The 25320-nt window shown below is 45.1% G+C and overlaps 1 protein-coding gene across 3 annotated transcripts in view; it reads left to right on the forward strand.

Moving 5' to 3' along the window:
• The first annotated feature begins 3112 nt into the window (after positions 1-3112).
• Positions 3113-25320, forward strand: part of TARS1 (threonyl-tRNA synthetase 1) — a 28693-nt gene continuing 6485 nt past the window's right edge. Inside the window, exons 1-11 of one of the 3 annotated variants that reach the window (XM_077816725.1) lie at positions 3113-3314; positions 6321-6398; positions 7865-8055; positions 9695-9818; positions 12877-12998; positions 13309-13426; positions 15895-15959; positions 16070-16148; positions 16850-16996; positions 18018-18116; positions 24510-24676. In XM_077816725.1, coding sequence (XP_077672851.1) covers positions 3294-3314; positions 6321-6398; positions 7865-8055; positions 9695-9818; positions 12877-12998; positions 13309-13426; positions 15895-15959; positions 16070-16148; positions 16850-16996; positions 18018-18116; positions 24510-24676 — 1211 coding nt within the window. In that variant the 5' untranslated portion in view covers positions 3113-3293. The remainder of the gene's footprint in view (positions 3315-6320; positions 6399-7864; positions 8056-9694; positions 9819-12876; positions 12999-13308; positions 13427-15894; positions 15960-16069; positions 16149-16849; positions 16997-18017; positions 18117-24509; positions 24677-25320) is intronic. The other 2 variants (XM_077816726.1, XM_077816727.1) reach the window with 2 other exon arrangements.

The raw sequence follows: 25320 nt of genomic DNA on the forward strand, positions 1-25320 counted from the left end.
CATTATCTCACCTGTGTTTTTCATCTCTGCAGCCCTGGTTTTCTCATGGCTGGCTGTGGCGGGGTGAGGGATAAACTTCTTGTCTAGCACTGTGACCTTGAACTGGGGCCAGCATCTTATCGTTGGACTGAGCTTGTACCTACAGTGTTGAGTTAACCCATTCTCTGCTCTCTTTCTCCTTCCCCCTTTGGCCTCTTGCAGCCTGCAAAAGAATCTTCCACTCCCCACTCACACCTTTGACCCTTTCCAAAATGCTTTGCGATGCTTGCAACAGCGTTAGCAACATGCAGTGCTGATCTGCCTTCCTCAGGGGAACTCCTGAGGTTGTGACAATAATGGGTCCTCTCAGGCCGAAAGCCCAAATGTTGCAGACCTCTGGTTGACCTCTTGGTTTAAAAATCAGACTCCCCACTCTTTACAGTCTTTGGAGAACTCCATGGTAGCAGCTCATCATCCCTCCCAACATACCACGTGACATCACGATGGCATGTAAATATCCCCATCACTCCACACTAGGGGACAACAAGGAAAACTACAGATTCATATACACTGACCTGTGAGAACCAGGGCAGGTGTACATATAGCCACAAGGGACTACATTTGTGGACTGATATGGATAGAAATGTTTGCTGCCTTTCCAATTTTTAAGTTCTGTAAATCTGTTAAAAGTTTGTATTGCATTGCCTTTTGCACATTGTTCTTCTACTCTGGTTTGGCACTCAATAAATTTCTATTGTTAGAAAATACAATTATTTTTATTAGCTTGCAACACACTGTGGAATGCTTAGTGGTACTCAAAGCACACAATACTTGTACAGAAATAAAAAGGTCAGGAAAACACCCAGTCATATTTATAAATGTACAGAAAGCACCACATAATTCATAGCTTCACTAAAACACACAGTAATAGTTATAACTTTAAATACCCAAAGCTTCGGGCCCAGAGAACAGTACAGAACACAACTGTGGCTGACTGTTCTGGTGCTCTTTTAAACTTTCCCTCAAACGCATAGCTCCAAGTTGAGCCCTTGTGTTTTGTTGTTCAGTGTCAGCAGACAGATGCTCCACCATCATCCATTTGGTGGCAGCTTTCCCCCCTTTGCCTCACACATATTATGCAGCACAACACAGGCAGCTATAACTATTAGCATATTTTTCTCACTGAAATCCTACCCTTCAATCTACCAAAAGCACATTAAACTGTCATTCTGTACCTGCAGAGCCAGTACGCAAACCAGTGTATGGTTTCATGAATGAGGGAAGTAAGGGGTAGGCTGGGTCCCTCAGAATAACTATTGGCTTTTCAATTTCAAGTGGTAAATGATCAGAAAAGATGTCCCTTGCTTGCAGCTTTCTGAACAGTCCTGTGTTCTTAAAAGTTGTGACTGTCCTATACTTTCCCTGACCAGCCCATATTAATATCAGTGAAGTGTCCCCAGTCATCCACCAGTGTTTGCATAGCCATAGAAAAGTAGTCCTTTCAGTCTTTTATCCATTCTAAAGTCCCTTTGCATGTCCTGGGACACTAGAACCTAGTTAATCTGGTTTATGCATCTCCCCAGGTGGGATAGAAGCAGACTTCCAGAAGTGGATTCAGTGAAGTCTCCATCTGAGCAACAGCAATTGAATTAGAGACATTGCCTGTTTCCTGGGCTACATGCGGCGAGTACCAGTGGGAATTGACCCTTAGTGTTTCATAGAGCCAGCCACACCACAGTGCTCAAGCAAACAGAGATACACAAAAAATATTTATAAAATATAATGCAGAATTCTTCTATGTGCTTCACAGCCTTCACTCAGAGTCTCCAGCCCCAAGGCATGCCCAGGGCTAGCAAGACATATTGGTGGAGGGCGGTGGTGGGTGGAGTGCTCTAGCTATGCTGCTAGATGGTTCTTTGTGGACTTCCACAGCTCAGGTGTAAATTAGAACAGCCCCTTGGGCCACTCTAGTTTATGCCACTGGCCCACCCAGTATCCTAGTGGTGTAAACCACCTTTGTCCCTCATCCTCTGGACTCAGAATCAGGGCCTGTGATCATGGTAGTTCAAAATGGAACAGTCCTAGTACAAGAGAGTAGTTGTAGCCATGTCAGTCTCAGGACATTCCACAGACAAAGTGGTGGAGGTAATATCTTTTATTGGACCAACTTCTGCTGGTGAGAGAAACAAGCTTTCAAGAGCTCTTCTTCAGGTCTTCAGCACAAAGCCAGGTTCCAGGGCGAGGTCACACACAGGCCTAGCCAGCTCAGGCAACTGATGCAACAGAGGCACGGCTGCTCCCTTCCCCGAGAGCCAGGAGGTGGGCCAGGCAGGCCATGGCTAGACACGAAGAGCTGTGTGGCTCAAAAGTGTCTCTCACCAACCGAAGTTAGGCTACTACAATTATTACCTCATCCACCCTGTCACTGGAGTACAGTAGAGTCCATCTCCCTGCCAAAATGGGTCCAAAAGAGGCCATGCCAAAACATCTTTTAGTAATCCGAGTTTGGTTTGGAGATCAGCTCTGGAATGCCACAATAGCATGATGGGGTGGGAACAAGGGAGAGGTAGGCAACACTTTAAGAAGCTCCCTCGGCAAGGATCTCTGGGTAGCTGACAGGTTTCAGAGTAGCAGCCCTGTCCGGCTGTATCCGCAAAAAGAAAAGGAGGACTTGTGGCACCTTAGAGACGAACCAATTTATTTGAGCCTAAGCTTTCGTGAGCTACAGCTCACTTCATCGGATGCATGTAGTGGAAAATACAGTGGGGAGATTTATATACACACAGAACATGAAACAATGGGTGCTACCATACCCACTGTCACCAGAGTGAGCTGGCCTAGTCAATCCTCTGCTCCCACTGCCGGCCCGGCTCCCTAGTTTGTCATCTCCTAGCCCAGGGGCTGGGGTCCTCACGCCGACGGCTGCCGGGAGAGGCCGCGGCCGGCAGGATGGGAAACCCAGGGCCGGGCCGCAGGCCGGCGAGGGGCTCGCCCCGCACACGTCTCCGGGCTGGCCACGCCGCTCAGGCAGGACCTCACGTGAGGGTGAGGCCAGGCGGAGCGATGGCGCCGGGCCCGGCCCTTTGACAGGCCAGAAGCGGAAGGGCGGTGCTGGGCAGCCCCGGCCCGCGCGGGCCCCTAGCGCTGCCTTAGGTCACCCCGCGCAGGCTTCGGCTCCGCCCGGCCCCAACCCGCTTCCCGCTGCCGGGGCGGGACCAGCCGCGCCTCCAGTTGCATCAGCTGCCAGAGCCGGCTGGGCCTGCGCGTGGCCTCGCTCCGACCGGCACCCGGCCCGGCTGCGTGCGGAGGGCGGCATGGCAGAGGTAGGGAGCCTGGTGAGCGCCGCGCCCGTCTCAGGGGCTTCTATGTGGGTCCCCCCCCCCCCGCCGCGCTCTGGGCTCGCGGGCCCTCTGACCCCGGGCTGGGTTTGAACCGGGGGGCGAAAAGCCCCTTCTCCCCGGCCCACCTCAGGCAGCTCTCCCCCGCCCTCCCCCCGGCCCTGTGGCGGGTTCCCCTCTCGCTCGCGCAGGGAGTCCCGCCGCGGCCCTGCCCTGCGGGGTGGGTGGCCGTGGTCGGGCAGCGCCGGCGGGGCAGTACCGCGCGGCCGCAGCACGGCGCGGTTCCTGCCCCGCAGAGCGCGCAGGATTAGGGGCTCCCCTGGTCCTGCCATCGGGACCCCTGCGCCAACGTGGATCCCTGGTAAAATCAGCGGGGCTCGGTGCGGGCACCGGGGCTGCACGGGATCCGCCCCCAGGCAATCAAAAAGCCAATTGAAACCCTGCTAAACAACATAGGGATGGCCAGCGCACAGCGAAACCTCCAAGTACCAGCGTGTCTGTTTCTATCCCCTCCAACGTTATTCCCCTTTCCACTGTAAATGGTCATCTCTTAACCACCGATTTAAAAGCGATGTGATTTTGGGACTCTTCACATTGGCCTTTAAGCTCTAGACAGCACTAACGTTTAAAAATGCCTAGAACCACAACCGTGCAAGGTGTTTTACACGTGGATAGAAAAAGGAAGTCCCTGCCTTGTGGAGCTTGCTGCCAATTGTAGTGTCACGTTGCATAGTTAGGTTTCAAAGTAGCAGCAGTGTTAGTCTGTATTCGCAAAAAGAAAAGGAGTACCTGTGGCACCTTACAGACTAACCAATTTATTTGAGCATAAGCTTTCGTGAGCTACAGCTCACGTCATCGGATGCATAAAGTGGAAAATGCAGTGTGGATGTTATATACACACAGACCATGAACAAATGGGTGTTTATCACTTCAAAAGGTTTTCTCTCCCCCCACCCCACTCTCCTGCTGGTAATAGTTTATGTAAAGTGATCACTCTCCTTACAATGTGTATGATAATCAAGCTGGGTCATTTCCAGCACAAATCCAGGGTTTAACAAGAACGTCTGAAGAACGGGGGGGGGGGGGGGGGGGGAGGAAAAAACAAGGGGAAATAGGTTACCTTGCATAATGACTTAGCCACTCCCAGTCTCCATTCAAGCCTAAGTTAATTGTATCCAATTTGCAAATGAATTCCAATTCAGCAGTCTCTCCCTGGAGTCTGGTTTTGAAGTTTTTCTGTTGTAATATCGCAACTTTCATGTCTGTAATCGCGTGACCAGAGAGATTGAAGTGTTCTCCGACTGGTTTATGAATAATTCTTGACATCTGATTTGTGTGCATTTATTCTTTTACATAGAGACTGTCCAGTTTGACCAATGTACATGGCAGAGGGGCATTGCTTGCACATGATGGCATATATCCCATTGGTAGATGTGCAGGTGAACGAGCCTCTGATAGTGTGGCTGATGTTATTAGGCCCTGTGATGGTGTCCCCTGAATAGATATGTGGGCACAGTTGGCAACGGGCTTTGTTGCAAGGATAGGTTCCTGGGTTAGTGGTTCTGTTGTGTGATATGTAGTTGCTGGTGAGTATTTGCTTCAGGTTGGGGGGCTGTCTGTAAGCAAGGACTGGCCTCTCTCCCAAGATTTGTGAGAATGTTGGGTCGTCCTTCAGGATAGGTTGTAGATCCTTGATAATGCATTGGAGAGGTTTTAGTTGGGGGCTGAAGGTGACGGCTAGTGGCGTTCTGTTATTTTCTTTGTTGGGCTTGTCCTGTAGTAGGTGACATTCTGGGTACTCTTCTGGCTCTGTCAGTCTGTTTCTTCACTTCAGCAGGTGGGTATTGTAGTTGTAAGAATGCTTGATAGAGATCTTGTAGGTGTTTGTCTCTGTCTGACGGGTTGGAGCAAATGTGGTTGTATCGTAGAGCTTGGCTGTAGACGATGGACCATGTGGTGTGGTTTGGGTGAAAGCTGGAGGCATGTAGGTAGGCATAGCGGTCAGTAGGTTTCTGGTATAGGGTGGTGTTTATGTGCCCAGGAAGTGGATCTCTTGTGTGGAGTGGTCCAGGCTGAGGTTGATGGTGGGATGGAAATTGTTGAAATCCTCGTGGAATTCCTCAAGGGCTTCTTTTCCATGGGTCTAGATGATGAAGATGTCATCAATGTAGCGCAAGTAGAGTAGGGGCATTAGGGGACGAGAGCTGAGGAAGCGTTGTTCTAAGTCAGCCATAAAAATGTTGGCATTCTGTGGGGCCATGCGGGTACCCATAGCAGTGCCGCTGATTTGAAGGTATACATTGTCTCCAAATGTGAAATATTTATGGGTGAGGAAAGTCACAAAGTTCAGCCACCAGGTTTGCCGTGACATTATCGGGGATAGTGTTCCTGACGGCTTGTAGTCCATCTTTGTGTGGAATGTTGGTGTAGAGGGCTTCTACATCCATAGTGGCCAGGATGGTATTTTCAGGAAGATCACCGATGGATTGTAGTTTCCTTAGGAAGTCAGTGGTGTCTCGAAGATAGCTGGGAGTGCTGGTAGTGTAGGGCCTGAGGAGGGAGTCTGCACTGCATTTTCCACTTTATGGATCTGATGAAGTGAGCTGTAGCTCACGAAAGCTTACGCTCAAATAAATTGGTTAGTCTCTAAGGTGCCACAAGTACTCCTTTTCTTATTGCATAGTTAGTAGAGGGTAAAGAAAAGCACAGAAAGTGTGTTTCTTAGAAATGGGGGGTTACTGACTGTTCTTCGTAACATGTTGGTAAGTCTTATATGCCCAGTTAGAACTGGAGAAACTGAGGTAGTAAGATGAAGTGACTTATCTGAGGATATGCAGAGTCCTTGTCAGAGCTGGTATTAGGATTCAAGACTTTCTGAAGCCCTGTATTGTGCTGTGCTTAAACCAATGGACACCTTTTCCCTCACCTATAGAGTTAGATACAGCTATAAACTTGACATTGAGAAAGGAGAGTAAAGTAAGATTAGTTTATTTGTCTTTTTAGATAGCTGCTGGGGAAGAAAAGAAGGAATGGGGAAAGAAGAAAACCAAAGAAGGATCTGGTGATGGGGGTTGCACAGGGGTAAATTTCCAGTTCATTTATATGCTTTTAAACAGTTCAATTTCATTGCTGAATGTTGGACCGAGGACATCAATGTATTACACCAGGGTTCTCAAACTTAATTGCACCACGACCCCTGTCTGACCACAAAAATTATATCACGAGCCCAGGAATGGGGAACCAAAGCCTGAGCCCAGCTGTCCCAGGTGGCAGTGTCAAAGCCTGAACCCCACCAGCCAGGGCTGAAGCCCTTGGGCTTTGGCTTTGGTCCTGGGCAGTAGGGCTCAGGCTTTGGCCCCATCCCTACCAAGTCTGAGCCAGCCCTGACAACCCCATTAAAATGGTGTTGCGACTCACTTTGGGATCCCAACCCACAGTTTGAGAACCACTGCATTACACCTACTATTGTGGGTGCTCTTGTGCGCCAGCTGATTTATAGTAATGACATGCAGCAGTGAAATAGTTACGAAATAGTTTTTGTTTCTTTGATGCTATTACAACAGGTTACGTTGGATTTGCAGAGCAGTCTGTAGTAATTCCCTTTTTACTATTAGTCCTCGGGTTTGCACCAGGATGAGGGATTCATTTGTAATGATGATGTAACCTTTGTCTTTCTAGTGACTAAGTTTTCTAACTTTGAGTAAATGAGAATGCATAGTAGTATAGACATGAAAAGCATATTTTTTCTTAACCTTGTAGTTTCTGAAATCTTTATTACTTGGCATATTAGAATTTTAAGCAACTTATTATAAATCAGGTACAAGCCAATGTTTATTTAATTTAAATAATCTTAATCTTAATTTAGCTAAAGTTTTTTTGTCTTTAAATTAAAATTAATTATGATTACTTAGTGTTTAAATGGCATTAGCCACACTTCTGGAGGCAGACTATTGAAGGAGTAAATGGGAAGAGTGGAAGAGTAGCAGGTTACAGGTTAAAGTGGGAATGGAAGAAGAAAGTGGAGATGGGTAGGGAAGGTAGAGCATCAGTACAGATTAGCTGGGATATTAGTAGGATTTGATTTATTAGAATAAGGTCGAGTCAGCGTTTGTATACTTGTAGGAGGCGGAAGTAGGAGATCTTGAGATACATACGATTATAAACATTTTTTGTTTGTAACTGAAACAGTGTGCTGTTAGTTCCCTCCCCCCCATTTATTATTGTGATAATAATGTCAGCAGCTTACTTTTTCCAGTGTATTTTAAGCTACAGTAGAATTTGTGCTTCTCAAACTCTTGTTGCATTGCATTAGCTGCTTTTTTTAATAAGAAACTAGCCTGACCCTCTCTCTCTCTCTCGAAAAAGGATACTGACTAAAACTTTCATAAGGACCCAAGTGACTTGAAAATCAATGAGATTCAGATTCCTAAGTCACTTAGACACTTCAGAAAAATTTACCTTCTTTGCTTAATTTTTAAAGTTATTTGTCATTAGAACTGCAAGTCTTTGCTAATTACTTCTCCTTTCCTCCATACTTCTACATATAGCTGAATCCCTGGCCTGAATATATCAATGAGCGTCTAGAGAGGTATCATAAACTTAAAGCAGAACATGATGCGCTTCTAGCAGAAAGAGCTGCAAAAGACAGCAAACCCATTAAAGTGACATTACCTGATGGCAAGCAAGTGGATGCTGAATCCTGGAAGACCACTCCTTATCAAGTTGCTTGTGGAATTAGGTATGACCGACTTATGTGACCTATGCTATCACTTTCAGACAGAACTACTGCAAATTGCATCTGTGATCTTTTATAGTTCTTAGCGTGATGGATTATTTATTTCTTAGCACAACTTAATTTTCTTCAAGGCATTATTTTAGCAATCTTGCTTTTACTATAAATTCAAACTAAACAGCTTTCTCATTTCAAAACATAATTCTTTGCCTTATGAAGATGCTGTTTCTAAAATTAAATCATTTTTTATGGGCTAGATCCTGTAAATACATAAACATGTGAGTAACTTTTACTAAGTGACTACTCCTGTTGAGTTGGGAACTAATCAACCATGCAAATAATGTTATTCACATTCTTGAAGTGTTTGTAGGATTGGGTGCTAGTGCATCACATAACTTAATCTATTCTGCATGGATATGTGGAGGACTGGTGGGTGAGAGTCACCCATAAAAATATCTTAATTAAACCCTTTTCCTACATATGTGTGGCACATCAAAAAGAGCACTACCGAAACTTTGGATGTATATCAAATGGTTAAACTTTTATTATAGTTTTGGGCAACGTATTAGGCATCTTGGAAAACTTCATGGTCATGTTTTATGATGCTCAAAATTAAAATGAGAAGACCTTAAACTTTTAATAGAAACACGAACCCTATTGTGGCTATGTTATTCATTGTACTTAAAAGCTTATCTCTTTGCTTTCTTGGTACATGTGTTTAAGGCTGCAGTTCACGTCCATGCTGTTTGCATGCTTATTCATCTGTCAAAATAGTCTCTGAAAATGTGGCCTCAAACTTTAATTTAGTGCCCTTTATCATAAAAATAAAGATTGTACCTATATGTTCATTCAGTGTTGCCATTAAGGTCAGGGTGAGTCTGGTATCAGTGAATGTTTCTGAACAATATTGGTAGGGTTCTTAGACATCAAATAATCTCCAGTAGAGTTGATTTCTTCTAGGTTGAGATGAAATAAACTAAGAAGGAAAGATTAGGTCTTTCCTGGAGACTTGTTCAGCTCTAAATGAAGTGCTTTAGAAACACTCATGGTGTGCTTCTTCTCTTGCAGTCAATCCATCTGAACAGCTGATCTGTTCAAACATTCAATAATTTCAGTTTAAGGTTCAAATGACTGCCAAATTTATCATCTTCAAGAATTGTTGGGATTTTTTTGTTAGTGGAGACAAATGTAAAAGTAATAGTACCTACCTGAAGTTTAAAAAAAAAAAAAATCTGATCTCCTTCAGGTACTTACTTAAAAGAGCTGCATCTCCTATTGCAGAAGGATCATATTAGCAGGGTCGGCAAGTACTGCCCTAAGTAAGTCAAATATGTTAGTAAGAGTGCTCTACAGTGGGAAATTTGCTAAATAAACTACATTTAGTTTCTTCCTGCTCTTTGCCAAAATATATATATATAGAGAGAGAGAGAGAGTGTGTGGGGGATTTTCTTAAGTGCTTAGTGTTGTTCTAACTTTGCTTCCATTGCCGTCAGTGAGTGTTCTACCACCGACTTCAGTGGAAGCAGACTTAAGTCAACCCTAAGCATCCTGAAAATGCCATCCTGACTGTGCAGGGGAAAGGTTATAGCGGTGTGTCTCCATTTGTTGATTCCAATAGCTGACATACAAATTATTTATTGTATAGTCAAGGTTTGGCTGACAACACTGTTATTGCTAAAGTGAACAAAGTGGTTTGGGATCTAGATCGTCCCTTGGAGGAAGACTGTACCCTGGAACTGCTCAAGTTTGACGATGAAGATGCTCAAGCAGTAAGTATCTTCCACTAAACTGTTTCTCCCCTCCCTTGGATGACAAACTTCAAAACAGAAAAGGAGTACTTGTGGCACCTTAGAGACTAACCAATTTATTTAAGCATAAGCTTTCGTGAGCTACAGCTCACTTCATCGGATGCATACTGTGGAAACTGCAGAAAACATTATATACACAGAGACCATGAAACAATACCTCCTCCCACCCCACTCTCCTGCTAGTAATAGCTTATCTAAAGTGATCACTCTCCTTACAATGTGTATGATAATCAAGTTGGGCCATTTCCAGCACAAATCCAGGTTTTCTCACCCTCCGCCCCAGAGTGAGTTTGTATGTGTCGTTTTTTGGGGGGGAGGTGAGAAAACCTGGATTTGTGCTGGAAATGGCCCACCTTGATTATCGTACACATTGTAAGGAGAGTGATCACTTTAGATAAGCTATTATTAGCAGGAGAGTGGGGTGGGAGGAGGTATTGTTTCATGGTCTCTGTGTATATAATGTCTTCTGCAGTTTCCACAGTATGCATCCGATGAAGTGAGCTGTAGCTCACGAAAGCTTATGCTCAAATAAATTGGTTAGTCTCTAAGGTGCCACAAGTACTCCTTTTCTTTTTGCAAATACAGACTAACACGGCTGTTACTCTGAAACTTCAAAACCTGAACTTAGTCCTTGGTGAGCGTAACTGCCTTTAACATTTGTAGAATAAAGAATGAAAATCGTTGTACAGTACATACCTTATTTTGTACTAACTAATTCTTAAGAAAGGTGTGTGCTACTGCAGATATATGTATGCTGGCATGTATTAATAGCAATTGCTTTGCTAGCAGTTGTGGTAATTAAGCCTATGTTAGGACTCTCATGGTGAGAATAAGCCTCTAAATCTGTAATCTTAATCTTACGTTAATGTTTTTTGTATTAGTATCTTTTTGCACATCATAAAAATGTAGCTCTTTATTTTAATGCTTGCTTATTCAGATTAATGTATGTGGAAAGTAGTATTAAGTACACTTTAAAAATGATATTCAGTACGAGCAGCACTCAGCACTGCAGCTGAGATCTTAAATTCATACTTATTGTTCCCATATCAACTAACTCTGCCATGTTGCACATACGATATAGTTTAAGGCATACAAAATAATGCTATTTATGTGCAACATGGACAAGTTACACTTATGGTGAGATGCATAATTTTGCATTTTCAGGTATGTACATTTAAAAACATGCTGCAGTCATATAGATTTGGTTTTAATTTATCAACAAAACTAAAAATAGTACCTTTGTAAAATTAATGTGCAAGTGTAATTTTTGTCTTCGTTTGATTTTTAATTGAAAACACAAACTAGTAAAAAAATCTTATCATGTGGAAAGACTGTTTGCTATGTATCCAATGTTGTATGTGTAAGACTTATTAACAATTTAGGCCCTGATTTTGCAAACTCCTGCACAGGTGCAGGATCGAGACCTTATGTTCCAGTTGTATCTTTCAGACTAAATATTGTGGGGGTGCAATACACAAAGTAACAGAGGTGCCTAAACTCCACTATTAAGCACCTAAGTTCCTGTGTGTAGCACCACTGTGATCCATGAAACTCCCACTTGGCTGCTGCCTAGCCCTCTAGGCACCTAAATTCACTCAGCGTTTAACTTTCAACTGTAGAAGTTCCCTAACTTTTAGATCCTGTGGCATGAGCACTGCTGCCCCACTCTAAGGGTCCAGACAGCTGTCTCCTGCCTTAACCCCAGAGCAATTCATGAACCTGGGAGGCATCGGGGGGGTGGGCGGGCGGAAGCTTAGTGTTTGGCTTCCTAAGTCATATGCGGGACCCAATCCATTAGGTGTCCCTTGAGCATGCCTAGCAGATTGGGTCCCATTCAAAATCTTGGATGGAGTGGGAGGATGGGGAGAGAGAGAGAAATAATGAAAGAGGGATTGGAACAGGGGGACTAGACTCAGGGGCTCCCATCTCCCAGGTGGGTGCCCTAACCACCGAACTACAGAGAGTGTCTCTCTCTCACCCACCTAGTCACACTGTCAGTATTTATCCTCAGCAGAGCAGCTTAAACAGGCGAGATGGAGGGTGCCCCACATCAGAATCTCCCATTGCTCAGTTGTGTCAGCACATTCCTGAGAGGTGTGGGAGACCCCTGTTCAAATCCTTTCTCCCCTTCAGGCAGAGAGGGGGGAATTGAACCTGGGTCTCCCATATCCCTGGTGAGTGCTCTAATCACTGGGCTAAAAGACATACCACAGATGGCGGCTCTTCCTCCTCCAGCCTTTTTGTGTAGAGTGAAGCAGGCACTTAACTCATTCCTGCAAGACGCAGCATAGGTGCCTAAACCACCTGACTCTCCAGGAGGTAGGTTCCTGTTTGTGGAAAGAGCGGTGCCTCCCTGCAGTAGGGAGGGGCGGGACTTGGCACACACTCTGTCATTGGCATCTCCTGTTGGCTAGCTTGGGAGGCTCAGCACCAAGTGTGCTGAATTTTTGTGGATCACATTCTAAGGTGCCTGTCTCCCCCCACTCGTTGAAGAGGAGCCTAGACACCTAACTTGGCTATGTTAATCACAGTGTAGTTCTGTGATTCTCTAGGCCCCTAAAAGTTAGGTCCTGCAATGCTGTGTCACAGCACATAAGTCCCTTCATGGATCCCAGCTGTATTACCACTCCATTTGCTGGTATTTTAAAATAGATCGATGATGTCTGAATGTAGTAAATGAGGCTAGTCAATTAACATTTGTACAACTTACTAAGTGAATTTTCTCTCCTCCCCCAACCATTTGAGAGAACTTTTATGAAATAAATTTTTCCAATACTTAACAGCTGTAAAGATGAGCAAGTACAATTTGTCAGATAATTACTCATGATTTTTGGGGGGTAAATTGGCAAATTGATATGTGAATCATTTCCCACAGTGCAACCGTCTCTAATATTCGATCGCCTCCTTCAAGTATCTGTAAAAACAAATCATCAAAAGACTTCTGTATGGATTTCAGAGGATCTTGAAATGCTTTGTACATAAATACTCAAGCTGATCCACTTTTTATCCCTCTCATTAGGTATACTGGCACTCAAGTGCTCACATAATGGGTGAAGCTATGGAGCGAATCTATGGTGGATGTTTGTGCTACGGCCCACCAATAGAAAATGGATTTTATTATGACATGTACCTCGAGGATGGGTAGGTTCTTTCATTTCACTTCCAGAAGGCTAGACTGTAACCCTATATTCCAGACCAAGAAAAAGGCAGAATGCGTAGCTGTCCTGCGCCAGGAGCAGGAGTGGAGTCACAGTCTGGGGAGTTTGAGTCACAGTCTAGTTCCTGCTTCCCCTTGCTCCTGGGGCAAAGTCCTCTGTTTAGCCCTTTTTCTGATGAAAATTATGTCCCTCACTGCGGTGACTCTAGTGCATGAGCTGATACATTGTGGGTGTGGATCGACAGCAGAGATTACTAGTAAGAGATAATGCAAATTTATTTTTGTCTGTTGTAGAGGTGTGTCCAGTAATGATTTCTCTGCTCTGGAGACCTTATGCAAGAAGATCATGAAGGAAAAACAACCATTTGAAAGACTGGAAATTAAGAAGGAAACTCTACTTGAAATGTTTAAGGTAGTTGTTCTAGACTGTTGTTTCATATTTACTGTAGCTGTACAATAACATTAGCTGTGGAACGTTAGCTGTGCATCTGCTATTAGCATTAGTGAAAATGCACCGCTGATGATGTGTGCAGCAAATTGACATAATTCCAAAGGTGTAGGTTTTTATATGGGTTTACTTGGGATAGTTAAAGATGAGCACATATACCAATTCATTTATTTAAATGACGGGAATGAGGGTTAATCATGGGACTGTGTTCCTGAAACACCAGAGTTCTAATCTGATTCTTCCACTGACTCACATCATGGCCCTGGGCAAGATGTCTTTCTGTTACTTCGTTTCCCTGTCTGCAGAATGGGACTAATAGCTTACATGGATGTCGTGAACATGAATGGGATGGTTCTATAACTCTTTGAGAATATAAAACACTAGTGATAGTTTTCAGAGTAGCAGCCATGTTAGTCTGTATCCGCAAAAAGAACAGGAGTACTTGTGGCACCTTAGAGACTAACCAATTTATTAGTGCTGGCTTTGCAGATGTCTGAAGCTGTATTCAGCGAGCTCTTAAAATCAGTTTTCACATGACAGCACTAAGTCTGAGTATGAAATAATATCTGTACTACCTTAAGCAACAAGGACTCTTGTGTTATCCTGTAATGTTCACTAGATAGACATACATTAAATCACCATGATTGCTACTAGTGCTGAATTAGACACGAGCATTTTCCAACATTGTAGCATTTTTGCTTGAACTCCATTTGCTCAGTATTAACAGTGAACAGATCTTAGAAGAAATGAAAATCATAGAATCACAGAATTGTAGGACTGGAAGAGACCTTGAGAGGTCATCTAGTCCAGTCCCCTGCACTCAAGGGAGGACTAAGTATTCTCTAGACCAGTGCTTCTCAAGCTATCTGATGTGGGGGACCGGCAATTTTTTTTTCCAATGTGCGTGCAGACCGGCAGCTGATGGAACGGTCCGCGGACCATCACTTTGAGTAACACCGATCTACACAGTGGTTCTCAACTAGGGGACTGGGGCCCCTTGTGGGGGCTGCAAGCAAGCTTCAGGGGGTCCACTAAGCAGGGCTGGCATCGGACTTACTGGGGCCCAGGGTAGAAAGCCGAAGCCCTGACACATGGGGCTCAAGCCTGAGACCCGCTGCATGGGGCTCAAGCTGAAGCCTGAGCAACTTAGCTTCACTGGGCCCCCTGTGGCGTGGGGCCTCATGCAGTTGCCCTGCTTGCTACTCCCTAATGCTGGCCCTAGCTTTTATATGCAGAAAAACATTTGTTGTGGCGCGCATGGGCCATGGAGTTTTTATGGCATGTTGTGGGCGGCTCAGAAAGAAAAGGTTGAGAAGCCTGATCTAGACCATCCCTGGCAGGTGTTTGTCTAACATGCTCTTAAAAACCTCCAGTGATTGAGATTCCACAACCTCCCTGGGCAATTTATTCCAGTGCTTAACCGCCCTGACAGAAAGTTTTTCCTAATGTCCAACCTAAACCATTCTTGCTGCAATTTATGCCCATTGCTTCTGGTCCTATCCTCAGAGGTTAAGAAGAACAATTTTTCTCTCTCCTCATAACAACCTTTTATGTACTTGAAAACTGTGATCATGTCCACTCTCAGTCTTCTCTTCTCCAGACTGAAAAAGTTTGGTTTGTTTAATCTTTCCTCATAGGTCACGTTTTCTAGAGTTCTGTTGGCTCTTAGGTTAATTGCTTGTCAGCCGAATTACTTTTCTTTCAGAGATCAGCTGCAGTATACACAAGGATTGGGGGGCAGGGGAGAAGCTTTGAAGGAAACAACATAAATATAGTCGGTTGCCCTATTTTTAAAAGAAACACCACAGTCCTCCTTGTGAATAGAGCCCTGAGTGTTTTGTCTAAATACTCATATATACTGTACAAGTTATTAAATTCCAAGTGATTTGAATGAACTTTGCCACTCCTCAGAAGTATGTCCATCCAAAACTGATGCTGATAAAAGCTTCATACCACACCATCATATGTTCCTTGCAGATGAGTGAGAGAATAACATGGGAGTTGCATGTGTTGAAGACCTCTCAGAATTTAGCATTAGACAGGCTTTTTCAGAAGAGTGCCTTCAGCTGTGGAACCCAACGGCAGAGATCAAGATGAATCTGTGTTGTTCGGTATAGAGCAAAATGCAAATTGCATTTCTTTGTGAAGATCTACCCTGAATAGGAGGCCATACATGAACACTCAAGTGCCACAAAAAGCTGGTCCCCATCCTTTAATCTCTATATCTATCCCACTCTGTAGGATACTCTCCCATCTGGGATAAGAGGAGGGGAATTAGTTTGTTCATGAACCTGCATTGAAGGGTTCTTTTAAATTAGTAGAATTGCCACTGTATGAAAGAATCTATAGCATATAACAAATACTTGATATTTGAATCTCAATTTCGAATCGTGAAGAATTAACATGGACTCTGCCATTCTATTCCCTCCCAGTATAATAAGTTCAAGTGTCGGATCTTGAATGAAAAAGTCAACACTCCAACTACTACAGTGTACAGGTAAAAAGATATCTATATCTATATACACATATACACACTATAATGTCAGCGTCTGTAGTGTTTACTAACATAATGTGGGCTAACTGAGCATTGTCTTTGCATTTTCACAGGTGTGGTCCCTTGATAGATCTGTGCAGGGGCCCTCATGTCAGACATACCGGCAAAATAAAGGCATTAAAAATCCATAAAGTAAGCACTGAGATTCTGTGCCTAATTCTAAACAAAGATATTTATCTGTAGACATCTTGGGTCAAATCTCCGGGGGGTTGGGGTGGGAGGGGGTCTTGCACTTTGTGTGATACTGCTAGTATAATCTGATCATAAACTTAGTTTAGCCCAGTTGAGGGAGGATCATCCTGATGTCAGAATGACCTTCTAGTGGTGCAGTCAAATTATGGGGGCCTAAGCCTACGCTCATTGCTGATAGCATAGAAGGAGAGGGGACATGGCTCAAGAAAAGAGGTGTAGCCAGGTACCCCATATGCTATGCCAATCCTGGCTTATAATTTTTGCCCCTTGAAACTGCAAGAAGCAGTTACAGTTTTAAATTGGAGCAGCCAGAGGGGAACTGACCATGCATAGAGCAGTACCAGGAGTAAAGGGCACCTTTTCACACAGCCAGCCAACTTGTGTTTGTGCATCTTTGCTACAGTCAGGTAATTTTTTAATGTGTAGATTTAGCTTTCATCATGATTCGAAATCTAAGAGCTCTGTATTCATGCTTGTGTTCCTTTTACATAGTGCCTTTATCAGTTTCATTTTTTAACTATGGCTGTTTAGTGTTTGTTTATTACATGCCTTTAAAGAACATATCACAGACCTGTACAGTGGCAGTTATAATGGAGGGTGCTGTTGTCCTTGTTATACTATACCGTTTTGTCTGGCTTCAGAATTCCTCAACATACTGGGAAGGCAAGTCTGATATGGAAACCCTCCAAAGGCTTTATGGAATTTCATTCCCAGATGTAAAAATGTTAAAGGAATGGGAGAAGTTCCAGGAGGAGGCTAAAAATCGAGATCACAGAAAGATTGGACGGGTAAGACAAACTTGCTGGTAGTGTATTTTTTAAATTCTGCCTAGAGACTACTCAGGGCATGTGAAAGACAGCACCTATCTGCTGACACTTTCAGAATTCAGATGTGATGTATTTCACAGAAAATACAGTAACAAGTTGCATAATTAAGTGATTATCCTCTTCAGAACAGAGCCCCAAAACCCCTACAATGGACTGTAGACAAATAAGCATCTTTTTAGAGAGTTTTTGGCTATTTAGTGCTATGCTGAAGCCCAAGAGGAAGCTCGTTCCTGGAGGGGGCTCTTACAGCTTATCGTTGCTTTGAGTTTTTTCTTTGTACAGCTCTAGAATCCATTATATACTCTTATTTTTTTCTTCTTGGTTATTGCTGACGATTTCTAGTGTGCACAGTTGCACCACGTTTTTTATTCTTTGTCTGCCAATAAAATCAAATCATCTTCATGAAAATGCATTGTTTTAGACAAGGTGATTAATAGAGTCCTGAATAAACTGTTACAGAGCCTGCTGTTTCTATTTGAAGAAAGGAGACCGCAACACACTATAAAATATCTCCTGCTCTAAAGCAGGAACACAATCTAGCGAAGTATCAGCTTACTGATTAATTGTTTGAATAGTGCTTTGGATATGTAAAATGTCACAGCAGGACTAGTTATTGTTAGTAGTAATAGCAGATGAGATGAACCTTGGGGGGTGTAGTTAACAAGACATCGCACACAGATATGTGAAATGACAGGTATATGTAGGAACATCTATATTAAAATAGGAAACTGAACACCAACCATAAGATATCGCTCATGACGGAGGATATTTACACAGGGAAGCATATCAGATCTACTGCACCTTGCTATTTTACAGTATGTTAAGTTTAAAAAACTAAACAAAACTGTAGTCTGGATAGTGATGTGTAATAAGAACTGACGTTTCAGGCCTGACTTTAGCTGTAACACTGGGAGAGGAAAAGGGTTTGATCAGAATCTAAACATATCAGATAAAACTAAGATGTACTAATGTTTTCCTACAGGACCAAGAACTATATTTCTTCCATGAGCTCAGTCCTGGCAGTTGTTTTTTCTTGCCAAAGGGAGCTTACATCTATAACACATTAATTGAATTCATCAGGGTAAGTAATATCTTTTGGTGGTTCTTCGAGTAGTGTCCCTATGGGTGCTCCACTTTAGGTGTCTGTGTGCCCCTGCACCTCTAATTGGAGATTTTTGATAGCAGTGTCCTGCATGTGCTCTTGGTCTGCCGCACAGGTGGGGAACCCCCCTCACTTCCTTCTCTACTGCCTTTCCCCTCTGAGGGAAGGAGCAGTCCTCCCTTCCTTGTCTGTGTCATTAGCATAAGTAGTGCTTGTTTTGTTACCTTTGTTCTCCCTAAAAGTACTCAAGCTAGTGTTTTTGTTTTATTTTATTTTATTCCTTTGGTTTAAAGAGAAAAAGGAAGAGAACTTCACTTTCCTTCCCTGTCTGGGGACATTCCCCCCCTCCCCCTCCCCAGACATCTAGTAGACTCATAATTATTTTCTTTTACTTTGTCTTTTCTGTTAAAAAAAAAAATGTTCTTCTGCATATTCCTCCCTGCTAGAGGATGACAACCCCCTGCCAAGGGGCTTGCCTGGCTCTCTCTGCTCCAAGCTGTGCCTCTCCTGCCAGGAGTCAGTTCCTGTAATGGCCAGACACTCACTGTGCCTGGGAGACCCTCACAGAAGTGCTTTACCTGCACACCTAAAACTGCAGCCTCACAGGAGCTGGGAGCTGAAGTTAAAATTCCTCCCAAAAGAGAGAACACTTCAGTCTGCAGGGGACTCCGGTGGGTGTTGACCCCGGATCATCCCCGGAGCCTTCACTTTAAAAGAGGTTGAATGGTGAAGAAGAGGAGAGAGAGAGAGAGAGAGGGAAAAAAGCCACCAGCAGACTCCTCCTGGAAAGGCTCCTCTGAGCAACTGGCCAGCCAGAGGGGTGTTCCCCAGTGCAGCCCTCTCGGCACTAGCTGGCCAGCCAGTGGGACTCCCTAGGGCGGCCACCTCGGTAGGACAATACCAGCAGAGGAACATCCTGCTGTGAGCTCAGCTGGCACTCTTGTTCGGCATGGGGGCTTCCTGCTGTGAGCTCAGCTGGCACTCTTGTTCGGCATGGGGGCTTCCTGCTGTGAGCTCAGCTGCCGCACCTTCCGTACCAAACTCTGGAAGCTGAAACCTGAGAAGGGGCTTCCTGCTGTGAGCTCTGCCCTGCTCTGAGCTCTGCTCTCAGCACCAACAAGGGGCTTGTGTAAGCTCTGTGCTGCTCTGAGCTCTACTCTGGGCAACTACTGTACCAAGAGGGCACAGTTACTGTACCATCGCTAAAAGAGCGACACAGAGAAGCCCTGCTGTCAGCTCTGCTTTGGCACCAAGACACCAGAGGCTTCCACCATCATGCTCTAAGGAGAGGGGACAGTTACCGTACCATCTCTAAAAGAGTGACATAGAGAAACCCTTTGGTACCAGATGCAATAAAACTCCCATCTAGGAAGTGTTTTGCACCTTCCCAGCCATTGATACCGACTACAGACACTCCTCTGAGGTTCCGGATGAGCCCATGGTAATACAGGTGCTCTGATACTCTGGAGACCCTTGGCCTCTGTACCCAGGGAGAGACAATTACCATACCATCTCTAAAAAAGTGGCACCAGTAAACTTTTTGTACTGGGCAAAACTCTCGTTTAGGGAGTGCTCTGCCCAACTATCGGTATTGATAATGTACCACAGACCCTCCTCTGTGGTACCAAATGAATCCATGGTACTGCATGAGCACTGGTACCCTGGAGACCTGATGATTGGGGAAGAACCACAGTCCCTAGTACTTGGTACCAGGACCCTGGTATCGAGCACATCCCGGCACCCAGAATCGCTCTTAGCACTGGGCTGTATACTGCCAATACCCCAGTCAGTGCCACCCTTACCCACTGACGAATCTGACACTGGCCATTCCTTGGCCCCTCAAGGTGGCCCACCACCACACTACAAGGGTCATCCCCAATTCCATCACGCCAACCGCCTGTGCCTGCCTTCCTGCCTCTCCCTCCCAAGGCCATATTGTAACTCTTTGAGTATATACACACACATGGCGCGACCATCTCCGGCCTATCTCAGGGAGAGTCCACCAGATGGTTTGCTACAGCCTGGCACCTGAGGCAGGGCAGGAGAGAGAGCACCTGAGCCAGGACAGGAGAAAGCTTTTTCAGAACAGGAAAGAAGGGAGAAAAAAAAAAAATACCTGAAGAGGAAGCTACCTCTTCAGCACACTTTTCCTCATCTCTCCCAGATGAGACTGTGCTGCCCACCCCTCATCACTAGGTGAAGATTTAAGAACTTTCTGGATCTTAACCAAAAGGGTGGCAGACGAGCTGCAGATTCCCTTACAGGAGGTGGCAGATACACATCACAAGTTGGTGGAAATTCTGCACGCTACCGTCTCATCTAGAACTGTCCTCCCAATTAATGAGCTGATTCTAGATCCTACCAAAATCATCTGGCAGAGCCAGCCTCCATCGTACCAACCAGCAACAGACTGTAAACAAAAACAACCCTACATCTCTACCCAAAGAGGCAGACTTTGTTTTCAGCATCCGCAACCCAACTCCATCATAGTGGATGTGGTTAATGCATAAAGCAAGCAACATAATGCCAAGTCAACTCCATATGATTAGGCTTCGCAAGATGGCGTATTCATCGACAACAGTACTGTTTAGAGTCATAAATTACCAAACTGTCATGGTCAAAACAATTTTGTTAATCTTGGGAAACCCAGGATGTTTCTGAAATGTTACTGGAAACACAAAAAGAACAGATTCAGACCATTCTTAGAGAAGGTCAGTTCATAGCCGGACTGCTCCTAGAGGCACCACTGGATGCAGCTGTTACAGCTGCCTGCCCAGTCTCCATGACAGTGGTACTGAGGTGGGTTGTAGGGTTTTTTTTTTGTTTGCTACACTTCTCTAGATTGCCCAAAGAGCTACAGACTTCCAATTTGAAGGGCCAAACTCTTTGAAGGCAGATTTTCTCTCCACATCCTGAAGGATTCTCAGACCACACTACACTCCTTAGGAATCTACACTGTAGAACAGAAGAGAAGATATACCTCTCAACCACGCCACAGATCACAATCTTCTCAATACTCACCATCTCTATGCTCTTATGAGCCACAGTGTAAGAGGCCCAGGGCTCAAAAGTGAGAACAGTCTGCACCCCAGTCATTGACCTCTCAAACTGCCTCTTATAAGCACTTGATGAGCCAGTCAGGGGCCTGAACAATGATACCTTACAGCATCAGCTGCCATCTATACACCTGTGACGCCACTCAGAAGTCACCTTACCTTACTTCTCAGCAGTTAGGACCAGCTCTAGAGTAAAGAGATTGATTTCTAGCCCTGAACCTACAGGGTGCTTACTTCCATATCTCAATACAACCATCTTACAGGAGATTTCCTACGGTTTACTTTTGGGGCAGGATCATTATAGGTACAGACTGCTCCACACAGGGTAGTCTCCAAGGTTTACTTAATTGTAGTGGCATACTAACCACAGTACAGCAACTGGACTTTATCAGCACCAACCTGATGCTGTACAAGCGAGAGCGCTCCTCTCACTACCCGCATTCACCACCCTGGGACACGTCTCCCGAATATGCTGGGGAGCTCACCTACACGACAACAAGGTTCAGCACAAATGATCTTCCACAGAAATGACCTTCCATATCACTCTTTTGGGGTTAGGGGCTGTCAGGAGTGCCTGTGCACAAACTCTGCCTTTCATCAAAAACAACACACAAAGGTTATGGTGGACTTAATGTGACCTGTATGTTTTGTATAAACTGCCAAGGAGCTGCCAGATCTCCCTCCCTCTGCAAGACAGCATTCAAACTTTGGAACTGATGCACCCATCGCAATGTGCTCATCTCAGCTGTCTGTCTACAAGGGTTACAGAACGGGATAACGAACAGTCTCAGTTGGAATTTTCTCACAACAATGAGTGTATACTGAATTCTGAGGTGCTTCAAGATATAGTCACCCTTTGGAGAACCCGGCTTATGGATCTCTTCGCTATTTATTGGAACAAGAAAAGTCCTTGTTACTGCTCCAGGATCGGCTTGGGGAAACATTTACTGGCAGTTGCCCTCATCTTCCCAGCAGACAGGGCCCACTTGTATGTCTTTTCCTAGTTTCCTACCCTATCCAAGATTCTGTTGAAAATTCAACAAAACAAAGCGAGAGTTATTGTGATTGCCCCTCTTGACTATGACAAGTCTGGCTCTCTTACCTGACACAGATGGCAATATGCCCTCCTGTTCCTTTGACGTCAGCCCATTCCTCACCCGCTCTCTCAAAACAATGTGGTGACCCTTCACCCCAACCCATGGGTCTTCCGCCTCCAGGCTTGGATCTTTCTTTGTTCCAAGGCTAAACACATGTTGCCACACAGCCACAAGTTGACCACTCCACGTATCTATCTGCAAAATGGAAACGACGCCAAGTTTGTACCATTCCAAACAGACAGACCCAACCTTGTCTTTCCTCCCTTTGATTTTGCACTACATTTTAAACTCTCACTCAGCTCCCTTAAGGTACATATCATGGCGGAAATGGCTTCCCAATGGGAGTTTGCTCAACGACTAAGGCATAGATTCTTTAAGGGCACTGAGACTCTCTTCCCCCATGTGACACCACCCGCTGCAGCCTGGGACTTTAATCTAGTTCTCAGGGCTTGGACTAGACCTCCCTCTGAGTCCAAGGCAACTTTTTCTCGCCTACACCTGTCCATGACGACAGCATTTCTAATTGCCATCACCTCAGCTAGGCACAAAGGAGAAATAGCAGCCCTGATGGCACACCCATCATTCATGGCCTTTGTCTGAAAAAAACCCCCAAAAAACAAAAAAAAATAACTCTCTAAGGCCATATCCCAAGTTTCTCCCTACTTTTTCTGCACTTTCTATATGAATCAACAGGTCCATCTCCCTGTCTTTTCCCAAAACCAAATTGTGACAACTGGGAGACAATTGTGCATATGCTAGATATTAGAAGGACATGAGCATTCTACTTGGACAGGACTAAGGACTTCAGGAAATCCCCTAAACTCTTCCTTTCGTCCACAAAAAAATCCAAAAGCTCTGTGATATCTCCTCGAAGACTATCCAAATGGGTCTCTAGTTGCATTAACCACTTAGCAAGCGTGCAACTTGCTCCCGTCCATACGCACTCCATGAGATCAGTTCCTAGCTCAATCACATTCCATAGGGATACCCCTATCTCCCCAATCTGTAGAGCAAAAATTGGGGCCTCTGTCCATACTTTTGCAGAACATTATGCGATCACTGAAGATTTGGCTGCTGACACCATCTTCGACTCCACAGTACTCTCTGTAGTAAAAGGCTCCGCTCCGAAGTCCCAGTCTCCAGTGGTGGGTACTGCTCCGAAGTCACCTAAAGTGGAGCACCCATAGGGACACTACTCGAAGAAGAAGGGGAAGTTACTCACCTTGTGCAGTAACGATGGTTCTTCAAGATGTGTGTCCCTATGGATGCTCCACAACCCGCCCTCCTACCCTCTACTTCGCAATTCTCTATAGGGCTCTGCAGTAGAGAAGGAAGTAAGGGGGGGGTTTGCCTGTGCAGTGCTAAATAGCCTCGAGGCAGACCATGAGGGAGGGAGAGCACATGCCCGGGCTCAACGAGACACTGCTACCAAAAATCTCCAATTAGAGGTGCAGGGGCACACAGACACCTAAAGTGGAGCACCCAGAGGGACACACATCTCGAAGAACCATCGTTACTGTACAAGGTAACTTCCTCATTTTTTTTTTCCTGTGTTTTATAATAAGATTTCTAGACAAAGAGCTAAAAAGGTTTTAGAAGACCATATAACAATAAAATTGGGATTAATTTTAAATGTTTGAATGGGTTCTGCTTTAAAAAAAAATAGCAGTATACAGTACACGGGTGGTTGAATGCATGTTTGTTTAATAGGTTATTGAGTTTAGCCTGGCAGAGTTGGAGAGCTACTTTCTGGAGAATGGCATGTAAGAAAGCAAAAGAGATGGGGGAAACATCCTGACATTCTGCTGTGATATTTGCATGGTCACCGCACCATGTTTTGCATTTGTGCTACACTACTGTGCAAACATTGCAATGCAATATCACAAGGCGCATCCAATTATTTTATGACTCTAACAAATGGAAGCTGATTCTCGATTACTTCTATGGTTGCTGGGATGGAGAAACATGTTTCTTCTCTTATTCCCCACTCCTTCACCCTCTCTGTCTGCTGCAAAGAATGAGAAGGAATCTTGGCAGCCCCTGCCTGTTTAACACATTAATGCCTGGCATGTTTCAGGGGAGCAACTTTGCTCGTTTTTAATGAGTCATACACTGCAAACGCTGTCTAAAGAGACAAATATGGCTTTAAGCCACAGGTTGAGCATAGGTATTCTAGTCTGCTCTATTAATTCTTCTATTTCTTGGGTCTATTCTTTCAGCGCGAGTATCGGAAACGAGGATTCCAGGAGGTTGTCACTCCAAACATGTACAACAGCAAACTCTGGATTACATCAGGGCACTGGCAGCATTACAGTGAAAACATGTTTTCATTTGAGGTGGAGAAGGAAATCTTTGCTCTGAAGCCCATGAACTGCCCAGGACACTGGTATTTATATAGCACCTGTTTCATCAAATATTGCCAATTTGTTTGGACTAGCTCTAGCTTTTATATTTTCCACCCGATTTGTGAAAAAATCCAAGCCATGGCGCAGCGGGGCTAAGGCAGGCTTCCTGCCTGCCCTGCCCCACGCCACTCCCAGAAGTGGCCAGCACCACATCCCTGCAGCCCCTGGGGGAGGAGGGCTCTGAGCACTGCCCTCGCCGGCAGGCACCGCCCCTCGCTTCTCCCATTGGCCGGGAACAGGGAACCGCGGCCAATGGGAGCTTCAGGGGTGGTACCCGTAGGTGAGGGCAGTGAGCAGTGGAGTCACCTGGCCCACCCCAACTCCCAGGAGCCACTGCAGGACATGCTGGCCACTTCCGGGAGCAGCGTAAGGCCAGGGCAGACAGGGAGCCTGCCTTAGCCCCACTGCATGCCTCTGCCATCCCAGAGCTGCTCAAGGTAAGCGGTGCCAGGCTGGAGCCCACACCCTGAACCCCTCCTGCACCCTGCTGCCCTGAGCCCCATAGCCCCCTGCCACACCCCTCTTGCACCCCAGCCCCTTGCCCTGAGCCCCTTCCTGAACACCGCACTCCTTCCCACATCCCAACCCCCTGCCTCAGCCCTACATTTATGGCCCTGCATAAAAT

Source organism: Eretmochelys imbricata, chromosome 5, assembly GCF_965152235.1.
Source record: "Eretmochelys imbricata isolate rEreImb1 chromosome 5, rEreImb1.hap1, whole genome shotgun sequence".
NCBI lineage: Eukaryota > Metazoa > Chordata > Testudines > Cheloniidae > Eretmochelys > Eretmochelys imbricata.